This window comes from Zingiber officinale, chromosome 2B (assembly GCF_018446385.1).
Source record: "Zingiber officinale cultivar Zhangliang chromosome 2B, Zo_v1.1, whole genome shotgun sequence".
NCBI lineage: Eukaryota > Viridiplantae > Streptophyta > Magnoliopsida > Zingiberales > Zingiberaceae > Zingiber > Zingiber officinale.
The window spans coordinates 125,029,609-125,046,192 of NC_055989.1; the positions used below are offsets into that span (position 1 = coordinate 125,029,609).

At 37.9% G+C, this 16,584-nt stretch overlaps 2 protein-coding genes across 2 annotated transcripts; one reads left to right on the forward strand and one right to left on the reverse strand.

Annotated features, from left to right (window-relative positions):
* The first annotated feature begins 2,405 nt into the window (after positions 1-2,405).
* Positions 2,406-3,624, forward strand: LOC122047028 (probable transcription factor At3g04930). The gene has a single exon (XM_042608044.1). It carries the CDS (start codon positions 2,539-2,541, stop codon positions 3,463-3,465), a length of 927 nt encoding a protein of 308 aa, XP_042463978.1. The 5' UTR covers positions 2,406-2,538; the 3' UTR covers positions 3,466-3,624.
* Positions 3,625-4,065: 441 nt separating this feature from the next.
* Positions 4,066-5,334, reverse strand: LOC122047029 (guanosine deaminase-like). Its single transcript, XM_042608045.1, has 4 exons — positions 5,193-5,334; positions 4,699-4,889; positions 4,376-4,480; positions 4,066-4,290 (listed from the first exon to the last, which is right to left on the reverse strand). Exons 1-4 carry the CDS (start codon positions 5,221-5,223, stop codon positions 4,102-4,104), a joined length of 516 nt encoding a protein of 171 aa, XP_042463979.1. The 5' UTR covers positions 5,224-5,334; the 3' UTR covers positions 4,066-4,101.
* Between the last annotated feature and the right edge of the window lie 11,250 nt (positions 5,335-16,584).

Genomic DNA, 16,584 nt, shown 5'->3' on the forward strand with positions numbered 1-16,584 from the left:
GTGTCGTGCAACACACAATGGCGGAGTCTGTTCGGATGATCTACTTGGGTTGTGGGCCACGAGCGTCGACGCCAATGTCGTCACCCTGGACTAGGCGTCGATGTCGACGTTGTTTCCCCGGGCTAGCCACCGACGCCGACATCGTTACCCTGGGCTAGCCATCCCTTTCTCACATTTTTTTCCTTTCTTCCCTGATAAATTTCTTTACGACTTTTATTAGCTACCAAGGATACAACACGAGTAGCTGTTAATGTGATTTCGCCACTGGCAAAAAGGCTCAGGTGAAGCTGCTGCCTTCAAGAACTTCAATAAGTATATCATAATTCATAGGCCTCAAATTGCCTTTTCGAAAACACTTATGATGCTCTCTTCTTCTAGTGTTATTTTTCTAAACATGAATGCATATGTAGGTGGGGATCATTGAATTTCCTCTTCCTTTTGGTAGTGTCCTGAGCTCTTTAAGTTTGTTCATGAACTTGATGAGAAGGTAAGAGGCCTACATTTGATAGTTTTCATTTAGATTTTATTAGAATATTTATCAGAAGAGTATAATATTTGACTGTGGGAACTATCTTCTTTGTTAATTTAGATGAATGAGCTTGAACCACACCTCCTTTTTGGATTAGCAAGAAATAACAAAAACAGCCCGAGGGGTAACAGTGCAATGGTAAGATGTCTTTTCTAGACATCTAAGAATTGAGTCTCAACTTCGATGAATTAATAAATGAATTTTACTCAATGAATTTTTGACCTAAGAATACTAACTAATAGATTATATGTAACGACTGCTTCTCGATTTACATTGATGGTCGATGAAAATTTTTTATAAAACTGAGTTGGTCATCCCAAAAATTAATCTGCATTACTTAAATACGCGCCAAATATATATATATATATATATATAAAAGAAGTACAAAACCTAATTGGTCGAAACTTTAAAGCAATTAATTAATATATCATAATTTTTATATAATGATGAAACTATCAAACTTTCCTTTTAGAAGAAACCGTTTGGAATACATTTAGTTGTATAAATATGCATATCCACCTGTGATAAAAAAAAATAGTTGGAATTGATGTGTAGCCAATTGATTGCCAGTTATTGGAGTTAACAATTAACTTCAAAAATTATTTAGTTGTTGGATTGTGTTATGTCTAGTTTAATTTTCATGGTTTAATAGTTCTCCGTTATTAATAAATACAATAGTTTGTTTCTCTAGGATTAGAGATTTTATGGTTTAATGGTTCCATATTATGTTCCCTTCTAAGAATTTAGCATTATCTCGATTAATTTTGAAAGTGATCGATTCAGTCCTACGAAATTTTTCACTGACTATTAGAATAAATTAAAAATTACTCATGAAGACTAATCCAATTGATCAATATTTTTAGAATTATCATTTTATTAAAGAAAAATCTCTTGCAGTTGAAATTCAACTCTTAAATGCTTGGTTAATTGTTTGAAAGATTTAACCGCTATACCATTGTCCCCTCGGATGGGTCTATTGACTAGTACATGAGGTGTTGCCACAATGAGGTCTGAGGTTCGAATCTCGGTAAAGCCGAGGTAATACCTCACTTATGTGCTAGTCATTATTTCAAAGGTTAGTAGCCGTCCGTGATTTACCTCCTCCGTGTTGACCCTGATAACATTGTTTGATGAGTTTTCTTCTTCAATCTGCCTACAGGGAGATCACATTGTTTGATAGCAAGAGACAACCTATCCTCCCTCCAACATCGAAAAATATAAATAGTGTCTCTCTCCCCTTCACCTCAATGCCAACGTCCACTACGCAATTCATTTTCACGCCCTTGCCTTCCTCAAGCCTTGCCAATCACACCTCCATCAAACCAAACCAATGCCAAAAAAAAAGCTGTGAAAAAACCCAATGTTACATATTCTTTAGCTGACCGCGCTGTTCTACTCTGGCATTGGCATCGACACTGTTAGTAAAGAAACAACAATTGCAAACCCAATCTTCAAGCTAGTTAAAGTATTCTTGATTGAGAATTACTTCCCTCTTCTCCATCTCCTATGGGGCTATAGGTGTGCATTTATTCGTCTCCAAGATCATAGTGTAATGAAAAGATATTTAATTATCATCTAAATATTCATCATTCGATCCACATTTCAAATACACGATATATAAATAATAAAAAACATCATCAAGTTTCACAGCCGAGGTCACGGACAACACGTTTTTGATAGATTTACCACTGATCGGTCAACGCTCGAGGGCAGTGAATCACTCAAGATTACGCTATTGACTTACCATAAAACCGGTCAACGCTGGGGGGCAAGTTAATCGAACAAGATTTCGCTATTGACGCGGCGTGAAATCTACGCCCTTTAATGAGCTAAGCGGACAGCGTTGACTAAACGATATCCGTGTAGACCGAGCCGTCTCCACTTAAGCTACCGATTTGGCTAAATAAATCGAGCCCGAGCGAGTCGAGTCGCGTCGCAACTCGATCCCGACTCATCACCACGCGTCCTTCGGACCGAGTCGCAACTCGCACCGAGCGAGGTCACCAGCCATGGCCTCCTCCGGCGAGGGCGACGAAGGGCGCGCTGCCGGGGAGAGACCGGAGGGATCCAGTCCGAGGAAGGAAGAAAACTCTTGTGAGGCTCTTATGACTCTTTCCGTCGCCGGAGGCGAGGAAACGACGCGGCGGGGGTTTCAGAAGCTGTGGACGGACGCCGACGAGATCGCGGTGCTGCAAGGGTTCTGGGACTTCACGTCTCGGCGGGGGACGGCGCGGGCGGACTACCAGCACGACACGGGTCCTTTCTACGACGAGATCCGCGGCCGACTCTGCTTCGATTTCAGCCGGAGCCAGCTGGTGGAGAAGCTCCGCCGCCTGAAGAAGAAGTACCGCAGCACGGCCGGGCGGATGGCCGCCGACAAGCGATTCGCCTTCCGGAGCCCCCACGAGGAGGCCACATTCGAGATCGCGCGCAAGATCTGGAACCCGGTCTTCAAGCGCGTCCGCGACGCCCAAAGCGGCGATCTTGACCACGGCGACGCCCTAAAAGAGGGATCTTTGGACTCGGATCCCGATTTTAATCCGAGGCCTCGAGGCCGCCTCAAGAAGGGAAAGGAAACGGAGACGGCGGGGGCGCTGCCGGCGAAGATGGTGGAAGCGGAAGCCGCCTCCGTGGTGGCTCCGCCAAACATGCCGAATCTCGACATAGTGGAGCAAACCTTGAGGAGCTGTCTCTCGCCGCTCTTCAACGAGATACTTTGCAGCACAGGTATCGGCATAACAATATCCAACACCCCTCCATTAAACCCCAAGCCACTGAACTCGAGGGCAGCGGCAGCGCCGGCGCCGGCGCCGGCGGGTGATAGATGGAAGCACCACCAGATTCTCGAGTTGGAGGTCTACCTGAAAAGGCTGGAGCTTGTTCATGAATACATCAAATTGAAGCTAGAGGAGCTCAAATCTCAGGGAAGCTGCTAAAACTAGAGATATTCTATCGAAAAACAGAGAGGAAAAAAACCATCTTGCTTCCAAATCTTCTTCAGATTTATCAGTGACTGCCACTTTGATAATTTATCTCTTGTAAAGGTGTATAACCCATCGGAATCTACAAATAAACTTTTGCTTTTACCATCCTAACTACCAACTTTTTCTATCAAATTAGCATTTTTTTTTCAGTAAAATTCTCAGCTTTGTTCTTCCCTCTTGATTGGTTCCTGAACGACGCCCACATGTTCTTGCCTTTTTTTGTGCGACGAACTGGATTGTTTGCTTGCGTAGGGAAGGTAATGGGTGGAATTGATACATTGAAATTCATGATCTCAATTTGTAGAGAAAAACACAAGTCCATGGACATTCCATTCATAGACTCTAATGTTCGTAAGTTGAGCTGAAGCTTTTGCCAGGAGTTATGCTCATTCGATGACCGCGAACCATATCAAGGTGGGTGGCGATGGAGAAGAATTGCAGGCGAGGAAGTTACTAGTTACCATAATTCCAGTGGCAAAGTGCCTTCTCATACAGACAAAGTTCATGAATGACAGTGAATAAAAGGGATCAAGTCTTTCGATAAGAAAGGCATTCATAAGTTTGAAATCTTATTGCCTCCGGGAAAAGTTACTTCAACCGAAACATTCCTTTGGTCCTCTCAAATACCTGCTCAGCTTCGACGGCCACATTTCCACCAGCCCTTATGACCTCCAGATGAGCCTTACGATAGTATGCGGTACCTCTCAGCGCATCGCCAACGGAGGCATCGAACCCAACAGCTATAGCAGCCTCAGCTTTTGCTCCGTAAACCAGTCTCTGGTCACATAATGCCGAAATACAACATGAATTTTGGTGATGTAAGAGCCGAACAACAAAGAACCAAATTACGATCCGATTGCACCTTTATTCGGGAAAGATAAATCGCTCCAAAGCACATCGGACACGGCTCACAGGACGCATACATCTCACAGTCGCCGAGCTCTGTTCTCCCAAGTTTCTTGCATGCCTACAACAAGATTGAGTTGCGCTGAAACTAAACTTATACCAAACTCAAGCTCATAAAAAAAAATCTACTTCTTTCAACGGTTTAATATCACAAATAAAATCGTAGGTAGGAGAAGCAAGATAAATTGTATGCGTGAAATAAATACTGAAAATTATTTCAGAGGAAGGTATTCTATTTTGTAATGGTGTATGGTAATTTGAAAAAACTAAATAATTTACCTCTCTTATTGCAGTGATCTCGGCATGAGCAGTAGGATCAGTGTTCTTCCGGACCATGTTGTGGCAACTAACAACTATCTCATTGTTCAGAGTAACTACAGCACCGAATGGACGTCCATCGCCACATTCGACTCCATCATACGCCTCTTTGATAGCTTTTAGCAGTAAATCATCGTCTCCATCTCGAACAGCTGCTCGAAACAATTTGTCATTCGAGTAGATAAAAGCATTAGAAAGATTGAAACACAAGAAATCAAATATATAGTTTAGGAAGATACAAACTTTTTCAAAACTTAATCAAAACAGCTCTAAGATGATATATGTTGTTTAATTTTCTACGAAGCAGTTCCAAAGTGAAATTGTTTGTACAAATTTAGCAAATTCAAGATGGAGTTCAGAGGAGCAAACCATCAAACTCAAGATCAGCTAACGAGGACAATTTAAATAATAATAGAAAAGAAAATAAATTAGAGCAAAGTGGTGTTGTTGCCTACCTGATGCATATTCTCCTTCTTTAGTCGTCATTCTCTCATGAGATTCGCCTTTCTTCTTCGTCGAAGTTTGCTTGATTTTCTTGTAAGAGTTGAAAATGGCCGCAAGTATGGCCCTGAATTGCTGTGGTGATCTTTTAAAATATTCATTAACCTGTGTCAATTACAGAACAGACAACTGCTGATCTGTATCCAATAAATTTTTGGGTAAATATATATATTTAAATAGTGTATGATTGGATAGATATTGAAAGGTTTTGAAGAATTTTATTTTATTTTATTCGAAAGGCGGACAAAGTATAAAGAACGCATTAATTTTCTATTTTACCCCATTAATTAACATCATTCTGATACATTTTTAAAATATAGCACCACATGGTGGTATTAATTTTAAGCTGTAGATCAACCAAGGGCTTGAACTGTAATCGGCTTGGTTCTTTTTATTTATTTAGATGACTGATACAAATTTTTAATGAATCCGGATTGATTATTTGAGTTTAACGTTATTTAGTTGATTAATTATTTTAAGGTTATGATGCACGATTAAGTTATTTTTTAGATATTTATAATTCAATTCTCAACTATAATTTTATAGGATTTTTTTTTAAATGAAATTTACAATTAAAAGGTATTGGACTTTTGAATTATTTATCGTGAATATTTTTTGATTTATCTTAATAATATAGGATAGGATCAATCATCCCAAACTCAACTCGACATTATAATCTAACTTTTAATAACTCGCTAGCGACTTGATTCATTTCATCCCTATTATTGACGGTTGATTTGAGTAACATACCTAGCTAGACGGCCACTAGATCAATATATTTGATATGCAAGTGCCCCTGGAGCTATGGTGTAGCGGTAGAGTATTCAAGTTGTTACTCAAGTACCCGCGGTTCGAGCTTTAGAGCGGTTCGAGCTTTAGCTATGATGATAAATTTATAAGAATTTTTTTTTCAAATAGGGCACGCAACTAAAGGATACTGGGCTTCTGGGCTGCCCGTTACGAGCGCTTCCCGATTTATCCTGGTGACCATTGGAAAACTTTAGTGGGACCGGACCGATCACCCTTACCCAGATTTTTTTTTTTTTTTTTTTTTTTATATGTAAGCGCCCAAAACTCTAAATAAAAAAAAGTCAGGAAAGCTTTTTTTTTTAAAAAAATACTTAAATAAGTTTTTTTATTCTGAGATAAATGAAACCTAAACGTTAAAGTACACATGTTAGAAATCCACGGTCCCTACTTAATTTTCTGTCAAGTAAATATGGCCATGGTGATTAAAACCAAGGGATTAACTCAGTTTAAAACAAAGGGTACGTTTAATGATGAACAAAGCAAACTCCTAAGTCAGTTTATACATTTTTTTAATAAAGTACCACAATAATATTAATTTTAAGATTTATATAGTATCAAAATGATATTAATTTTTAAAATACAATAGAACTTTATATATCGACCAAGGGCTTGAACTGTAATTAGCCCGGCCTCCGGTTAGATTGGTTACGGTTTAATGACCCAATTAAGTGAAATTGCCGATTCATTTCTGCCGGTACAACAAGTTTTACTTATTTATAAATGATATTTTTTAATAAAAATTGTTAAAAAGAATTGTATTGTGGCGACTTGAATGAGTCTCTATCCTAGCCAATTAAACTATAATAAATTGATATTCATAAGTGGTAGTTAATCAATAGTTTTTTATATATAAAAAGAATAATAGGAGAGTAAATAATTATTTTTTTAACTGTTTTTTATCAATGATTATAATTTAATGTATGTTATTCTCCAAATTCTATAAATAAGAAATCAATTTTATCATTTTCATGTTATCTTCTCTACTCTCATCTTTCAATTTCAAAATCTCAATCATTTTTGACTTTAATTCTCTAATTAGCATAGAAGGAGAATAAATGATGATCACGATATTCAATTTACCGATAATAAATCTGAACAAATTTTGACACCCGAGATTAAAGAAGTACTTATGACGATACTTTTGAGTTTCAAAATATTTGTTTAAAATCCTAAGCTATTTTTTTTATATCTTTTATAATTTTTTTAAAAAAATAATAATAATTTTGAACTATAGCGAGCCATGAACTGAATCGTGAACTAGCAATTCCGAATCATGAACCATAACTTGTTAGGACATTTCGGGAGCTAGAGGAGGAGGAGTGATTAGCTCCAATTGTTTTGTCTTGTTGAATTATTGCAACGAAGAACTCGAAACAATGCTAACACTCTTGATTTTACTTGGTATTCACCTCCTTGAGGTGACTAATCCAAGGGTTCATTCTCCTCACGATCTCATCCACTATGAAATCTACTTCCTTCTTGAAAAGTACAATCCGGAGGCGAAGAAGCCTCGTACAATCTCACAACAAGAATTCAATGAAAGCAAGAAGTAAATACACAATATAAATAAAACCTTACTTGCTTGATCTCTTATTGCTTGTAGATGTCTCTTGAAGCTTGGAAAGTTCAACAACATTTCTCTTCCAAAAGCTCCAAGAACTATTGAAGAAGGGCGAAGAAGAAGAGGTGATTCAAATCCTTGTGAAAACGCCTTTTATCTGCGATCTAAGGTTTCCAATCGATTGGTCTTACCCCAATTGATTGTCATGTCAGATCCAAACAAATCTAGTCATCTAAACCTCACAACATTTTTTTCTTCTTCTCTCAATCAATTAGTCAATTGATTACGAGCCTTCTTAATCGAGCACCCAATCGATCCAAAAATCCACTATTTGCTCGCAAACTTCTCCCAATCGATCACCTGATTGATTCACGTGGTTCAATAGATTACCTAATCGATTCAGAAGCGCACTATTTGTCACAAGCTTCTTCCAATCGATTGGGTATTTTTCCAATCGGTTCAACACATTAAAATACTGTGCTTCACGAAAACCCCACTTTAATCGATTACCCAATCGATTGAAGTGGGCCGAATCGATTAGCCAATTGATTTAGCACTTCTCTATTCTCGTGGGAATAACTCTCACCTGATCGATTGACTTTGGCCCAATTGATTGCCATCCTTAACTCACTTAACCGGAGTCTAGGGTTCTCTTGCCCAACATCCGGTTAACCGTGACCTATTGGGACTTCTTCACCAAGTGTTCAGTCAACCATTTACCCACTTGGACTTTTTCATCTCGTGCCAACTTCTCGTTAGACTTCTGATCACCAAGTACGGTCCTCCTTGACCTACTTAGACTTCCCTTTGCCTAACTGCAGTTAGGACTTCCCTTTACCAACATGCGGTCCTCCTTGACCCACTTGGACTTTCCTTTGCTTAACCGTAGTTAGGACTTCCCTTTGTTAACGTGCAGTTCTCCTTGACTCACTTAGAATTTCTTTTGCCTAACCGTAGTTAGGACTTTTTTTCCAACACAGTCCTCCTTGACCACTTGGACTTTCCATTGCCTAACCGTAGTTAGGACTTTCCTTTGCCAATATGCGGTCCTTCTTGACCCATTTGGACTTTCTTTTGTCTAACCCTTGAATTAAGACTTTGCCTTGTCGTACCTCTGAGTTAGGAGTTTGCCCTTATCTAATCTTTAGTTAGGACTTTACTCTTGCCTAACCCTTGAGTTAGGACTTTGCCAATCAAGTATCTGGTCCTCCACAACCTACTTGACTTTCCTCTCACATATCGTCAAATATTCGGTCAACCTTGATTTACTTTACCTCTTTCAAATATTTTCCAAATATATTGTCCAAAAATCAAAACTCAAACTAGAATCCACTCTAGCTTAGTTAAACTGATCAACCTTGACCCAGGGGTGATTGCGCCAACAATCTTCCCCTTTTGATGTTTGACAATATATTTAAGTTAGACTAACCCATATTAGCCCAATTCCCATGCCAAATGCATGAATGCGGGTTTCTAACTTAAACCCCACATTTTCTCTCCTTTGACACATATAAAAAATTCTTCACCTTAAGAGTCAATTTTGTCAAAGAAACTCAATGAAAGTCTCATACTTTTCATTGTATCCTATGATCAACCTTAAGCATAACTCTATCATAATGAATATTTCCAATCTTCCATTGTTTCCAATGTTCATCCTCGAGCATTCATAACGATGAAAGTTTTCTACCTTTCATTGTTTCTTCATCCTTATATATATAAAAAATCATGTTTTTAAGGAAGACCTCCCCCTCAAAACATGCACTAAACTTCTATCATTGCACCAATACTGATTTAAAGTTCCTAAACCTTTAGAAAATCCAAGATTGAAGTTTTGAGGTTCAAAATTCAACTTTAAAACTAAACCTCCTCCCAAACTCCAAGTTAGTCCACTTTAACTGTTCCTTTCTTATTTTCATCAAGGAAATTTACTCTTAGATATTTATCAAAGTATTTTAGAGGGTTAGGGATGGTTAACTTAAATAAACGTGGCTTAATGGACTAAAATCAAATCACTAAAACTAAAAATAACTTTCCTAATAGATTGGTTTCAACTACCAATCGATTTTGGCATGACTTAATCGATTGAAGTTGGGTTTCAATCTATTATTGCAATCTTAATGGATTAGCTGATCGATCCAGAGGGCTGATGCTCGTCAAAACCCCATTATCAATTGATCACCCGATCGATTAACATGTCCTAATCGATTGGAATTTCTGATTTTTTGAATTCAATTTCAGATCCAATTTCAAAAACTCATAAATAATTTTATGATTATCAAAAAATTATAAAATTTTACGTAGATATCATTTATGTCATATACTATGAGAAAAAAATAGTTATATGTGAAAATAACTCTCATTTTTAAAGATTGATAAAAAATTAGAAACCATTGAAAACTTCAATGTTTCACTCTACTTTGTATCCAATTAATCAATGGTGATTCCTATCAAAAGATAAACTTTACCAAGGTTTTCCAAAATAATTTTGAAATGATTTTCAAAATAAATTTCTAACCATATTTTTAGGCTAAATACACATAACTTGTATACTTGCTTTACCAATGATTGGACTTCACATAATCTATTATTTTGATGATACTAAGACTCCAAAAGGATACACTAAATCAACATCTTGAGCTTTGTTTATCTTTTTAGCATCTCACTTATATCTAATGTGTCTCAAAATACATACAAGTCAAACTTATGGTCTTGTGAGATGTAAAATAAGTTTTCCCTAAAACTAAGGGATCATGCAATTTTAACTAGACATTTAAACTTTGATCATCCAACCTAGGATGTCAATTGATATCATTATCCTTAATTTTAAGAATTAAAATAATGCATGAAAATGATTATGACATACATCAAAATAAATATTTTTCAAAAGAAAAACTATCATAAATAATGATGTATGTATAACTTGACATATGACATTTTTTCATAACAAATATGAATGTAAAATATGATATCATGTCATATGACAGGGTACACAAAATATGATAATTTTATCATAAATAAAATACCTAAATTCTCTATCTAAGTATCATTTAACTAATTGCTAAATTTAAAATAAGTCTAAGTTGCCCTTATCTCCCTAATAAAATGTCAAGATCCCAACTTGACATTTCTTTGACTTTTAACCGGATTGTGCCAATTTAATAATTAATTCCTCAAAAATATTGACACACGTTTACTCTTCAAGAGTAAAGATTTAAATCTTTATTTTCAAGGTGTAATATTACTTTGTAAATGCCCCAAAATGACAACTTTGTCACGATAGAGTTAACCACCCTTCCATTTAGAATTGACACACTCTAAACCCATCTAGAGTGTAGAGAACACACTCCTAGGAATCCAAAATCTATTGGTGCTCCTCGGATGTTCTACATATTCAATAGAAATAACTTTTCTTGTGACATTCTTAATGATTTTCCTAGGCTTCTTAGAAGCCTTAACCATGTTGATCTTCTCAAGGTTAACTCTAAGGATAACTCCCTTGTAACCTTGGCTTGATTCCTAAACCTAAGGCTAGTTCTATAACCATATGGAACTTTATGGTACGAGGGCACATTCTTCTTGGCTTTTGATTTGAATCCCAAACCTCTCTTGCCATTGAATGACTCTTGTTCTTCTAAACCCAGGTTTTGCTATTTCTAGCATGCTTTTTATCATTATTTAGATAAGTACCATTTACTAATGGTATCTTAGTTTTCCCCTTGGAAGATCTCTCCTGACTTGAGCTTCCTACTATCTTTTTGGTCTGATTTCTCCCATTTGGATATTCACTCCGATAATGTTCTCTTTGATTGCAAGAAAAGCACACAATGTGGTCCTTGCCCTTGTGTACCACGGGGCCGACTTACTTGCCCTTGGGTGACACTTAACCCTTCTTCTTGGTCAACTTTGGGCACTTGCTCTTGTAATGTCCATTCTCCCTACACTCAAAGCAAATGACATTATTTTTATTTTTACAAATTAGAATTTTTATACCTTTACTTATAGGGGTGACATATGTTTCTTCATTTGATTTGGAAGTAGAGACTACTTTTTGTTTCAGTATCTATGAGCTTCACTCCCCCTCAATCCTTGAGGTGGATGGCTCTTCAACTTTATCCTCGGATGTTGAGCATCTCTCAACCTCTGAAACCTCTTGTTCTTGATCCAAAGAGTTTTCTTCTTTGGATTTTGCTTCACTTCGCCTCGAGGTTGGATTTTCATGAAGTTGTGCCAACTTGCTCCATAGCTCATTGACATCTTGATATTCTCCAAACTTGCACAAGATGGTGCTTGGTAATAAATTAACCAATAATTTGATTACTTTCTTATTGGTCTCGTATCTCTTAATTTGCTCCTCATTCTATTTTTTTTGTCTTAAGGAGTTTTCCCTTCGAATCTCTCGGAGCTTCAAAACCCCCCATTAGAGCAAATTATTGCTCTATCTCCATCATGAAAAAAAGTTGACCTTTGATTGCCAAAGATCGAAGTTTCTAATTCTGAATAGTGGAGGTGCTCGGACATCAAATCCGAATCCATCTTGACACTCTATTTTTGAACTTGATCTCTTGAATAATAACTTCTTGACTTGTTAAAATTAGAGCTTCAAACTTTAAACTTCGTTTTCTTTCTCTAGCTCGTTGCTCTCTTGGCAATTAGTCTAATGAAGAACGACTTAGCTCTGATACACTTGTTAGGACACTCCGGGAGCTATAGGGGGGTGATTAGCTCCAATTTCATCGTCTTGATGAATTGTTACAGCGAAAAACTCGAAACAATGCTAGCATCCTTGATTTTACTTGGTATCCACCTCCTTAAGATAAGTAATCCATCCACTCTTCTCATGATCTCATCCACTATGAAATCTACTCCTTGGAAACAATCCAGCGACGGAAAAACCTTATACAATCTCACAACAGGAATGCAATGAAAACAAGAAGTAAATATATAATACAAATAAAACCTTACTTGCTTAATCTCTTGTTGCTTGCAGATGCCTCTTGAAGCTTGGAAAGTGTAGAAACACTTCTCTTCCAGAAGCTCCAAGAACTAGTGAAAAAGGGTGGAGAAGAAGAGGTGATTTGAATCCTTACGAAAATGTCTTTTACCCGTGATATAGGGTTTTCAATCGATTACCACGTCAGATCTAAGCAAATCCAGCCGTTTAAACCTCGCAACGGCTCTTTTCTTCTTCTCTTAATCGATTAGTTAATCGATTATGAAGCTTCTTAATTGATCACCCAATTGATTCAGAAGCTCACTGTTTGCTCAAGAACTTCTCCCAATCAATCACCTGATCGATTCATATGGCTCAATTGATCACCTAATCGATTCGGAAGCTCACTATTTATCACGAGCTTCAACCAATCGATTGGCCACTTTTCCAATCAATTCAACACAGTAAAACACTATGCTTTGTGAAAAGACCTCACTTAAATTGATTACACAATCGATTGAAGATGGCTAAATCGATTCAACGCCTCTCTGTTCTCCTGAGAATAGCCCCCAATCGATCACCTGTCGATTGACTTTGACCTAATTGATTACCCAATCGATTGCCTAACCCTAACTCACTTAACCTGAGTCTAGGGTTCCTTTGCCCAACATCCAGTCAACTGTGACCTGTTGAGACTTCTTCACTAAGTGTCAATCAACCTTTGACCCACTTGAACTTTTCATATCGTTCCAACTTCCCATTGGAGTTTAGATCACAAAGTGTAGTCTTCCTTGACCCACTTAGATTTTTCTCTTGTCTAACCGCAGTTAGAACTTTCCTCTCGCCAAAGTATGATTCTCCTTGACCCACTTGAACTTTCCTTTATCTAATCATAGTTAGGACTTCCCTTTGCCAACGTATGATCCTCCTTGACTCATATAGACTTTCCTTTGCCTGACCGCAGTTAAGACTTTCCTTTGTCAACGTACGGTCTTCCTTGACCCACTTGGACTTTCCTTTGCCTAACCGTAGTTAGGACTTTCTTTTGCCAAAGTGTGATCTTTCTTGACCCATTTTGACTTTCTTTTGCCTAACTTTTAAGTTAGGATTTTGCCTAGCCTAACCTTTGAGTTACCACTTTGCCCTTGCTTAACCCACAGTTAGGGTTGTACCATTGCCTAACCCTTGAGTTAGGATTTTACCAGTCAAGTATCCAATCCTTTATGATCTACTTGACTTTGCTCTCATATATTGTCAAGTATCTGGTTAATCTTAACCTAGTTGATTCTCTTTCAGATATTTTCCAAACATATTATTCAAACATCGAAACTCAAACTCGAAGCCACTCGAACTTAGTCAAACTGATTAACATTAACCCAAGGATGATTGCACCAATAATTTCCCAACATAACTGTCTTTGAGAGTTAAGGTTAAGGATTGATTTGTCATGAACCATCAAACTAGCGATTTCGAATCGTCGATTTAAAACTCCGGTCGAGTGAAAATCAGCACTAATGTTGTTATTTGAATGTAGTATCATGATAATTGACGGAAAAGATAAAATGAAAATAAGTATTACTAGTAACCAGATTTATCCCCTAGCTAAGTATTTTTAAACACTTCTTTATCATATTTCATTCGATTTCGCTACTTAGCCCAATTTGAAAAAGGAATATCTGATCATAATCAGATTTACCCCCAAGCTAAGTATTTTTAAACACTTCTTTATCAGACTTTATTCGACTTTACTCCTCAGTCCGATTTGAAAGAGGAACATCTAATGATAACCGAATTTATTCCCGAATAATGGGGTACTGATCTTTTTTCAAACTTTGGGATTATTTCCATCCAAGTATTATAAGCAAGATCTATCGAGTAATATGGCTAAATTCCGTCAAACAATATATTCAAATTTGTCTGATCAATATGCCCAAGGTCCATCCTAGCAATATAATCAAGTTGGACTCGAGCAACCAAAGCCTCATAGCTATAGTACGTTGTATTAACATCTATGCTACAATACATGCTACAGTAATAAAGATACCGTGGGAAATCAGATTTATCTCCCAAAAGACTTCGGAGCTACAGTAGATTGCAGTAGCAGCCCTGCTACTTGATACAATAATGCTACAGTATATGAGCTATATTGTCTTCAAAAGATAACTTCTTCTCCTGAGCAATCACATTTTCAGATGATATAGTGACAACATTTCTACAATAATCTATAATAATACTACAGTACGGTGCTCCACAACCCGCTTGCTCTCCCGAACATTCTCTTTCCGGATGCTACAAGACTGCAGTCGCTACAGTATGCTACAATACCAAACTGCTACAGTAAATTACAGTGCTCTCTCAATTAGGATATCCTCCCGAGCAACTGCATCCTAGGATGCTATATATATAGTACCGATGATGCTACAATAGGTTACAATACTACAAAACTACGGTGCTCCAGAAATTAGTGTACTTTCCTTGAGTAACATGTTTAAGTTCTCTCGAACAATATAATTAGATCTGCCGAGCAATATGACTATCTTCCACTAAGCATCGAGCATTAATGGATCTGAAGTTTCTGGTTATGAATACATGGCGATCAGTGAATGGAAAAGCGAGTAGTGGTTTTTAGATCTGGTCCCTTTAATGTCTTCCTTCCAGTACATGATGATCAATGAGTAGAGGAATAATAACCGATTGTCAGAGATCTCGTCTTCACCAACTCACATGGGAAGAAGTGAAAGAGCGCAAAACGTTGGACATTGAGATATCGTTCACATGTCTATATAATTCTCACGGAGGATAAGTTCTAGGGAGGTTGATTCTCTTATTCTTGCAAGAGGAGGCAACTCTTCTCCACTAAACTCTTCTCTTCCTCTATTCTATTACTTCTTCATCGTCATCTGCTTCGATGACTAACTTAAGCTTCAAGACAGCTGAGTCGGTAAGCCGATCTAGGCTCTAATTGGTGTTATATCTCAGGATGATTAGATCTTACAAGTTTGGAAGTCGATCCAGTTTCTGGAGAGGAGAGGGCTGAGCGAGTAGAAAAAGAAATCATAAATATAATTTTTGATAAATTTAAAAGTTAGATGCATCTTTAAAAATTTTATATTAAAAATTTATTATAGTAAAAAAATAATTACACTCATATATTCCTTATACTTCGTCTCTAAATTATATAAACAAAAATAAATTTTGAAATCAACTTATTATAGGATCGAAAGCGCTAGAGGAGGAGGAGGAGGAGGAGGAGGGGGGGGGGGGTGAATAGCGCTCGTGGCTTTCACTTTTTGTTTCGTAAATACGCAGCGGAAATAGAAGTAAACAAAAAACCAATCGCTAACACTTTTGGTTACTTGGTTCGGAGCATGTATCGACTCCTACTCCAAGGTCCGCACGTAAGAGTACTTTCGATGGACAATCACTAATCAATCCGGAATAAGTGCAAGTACAATGATTGATTACAAATAATTAAAAACTTTAAAGAATACCAACAACTCAGAAGTATGGATCTTCAGTGCGATGATTGTCGGAGCAGTTTTTGAGAGTCGAGGAGGCGTTTTCTGAGAAGCTTCAAGAAACGAAAGTCGTTCGTTGTGTTGTTCTGAGGCTTCTGGTCGAGACTCCTTATATAGGCTGTTCCGGACGTCCGGAATCCCTCCGGGCACCTGGACCATGTGGCTCGGCCACTCCACGCGCGCCATGTCAGCTTCCCGATAACTTTTGGATTCCGGGTGCTTGGACCGACTCCGGGCGCCTGGACCAGCTCGGGGCGCCCGGACCAGTTCCGGGTGCCTAGACTCTGGGTGCCTGGACCCCTTCCGAGCGCCCGGACCCCTTCCGAGCGCCCGGACCCCTTCCGAGCGCCCGGACCAACTTTCTCCAGCTCCCTGTTTTATGCAAAACAAAGTTAGTCTAGGCAAAAATAATATAATATGAAATTAGGACAACCACTGACTGTCCGATTTTGACTTCGGATTTCCATCCGAAAATCCTAGGTCGAACTGACGCCTACTGTTCCCTCACCTACTCCACTAAGGAGAGT

Bases quoted from the DNA above. Each gene is read 5' to 3' on its own strand.
- LOC122047028 (XM_042608044.1), top strand. From the start codon at position 2,539: ATGGCCTCCTCCGGCGAGGGCGACGAAGGGCGCGCTGCCGGGGAGAGA.
- LOC122047029 (XM_042608045.1), bottom strand. From the start codon at position 5,223: ATGACGACTAAAGAAGGAGAATATGCATCAG. The intron at 4,890-5,192 runs GTAGGCAACAAC...TGTTTCGAGCAG, and splicing joins AGAAGGAGAATATGCATCAG to CTGTTCGAGATGGAGACGAT. The intron at 4,291-4,375 runs GTGCAATCGGAT...TTATGTGACCAG, and splicing joins TTTATCTTTCCCGAATAAAG to AGACTGGTTTACGGAGCAAA.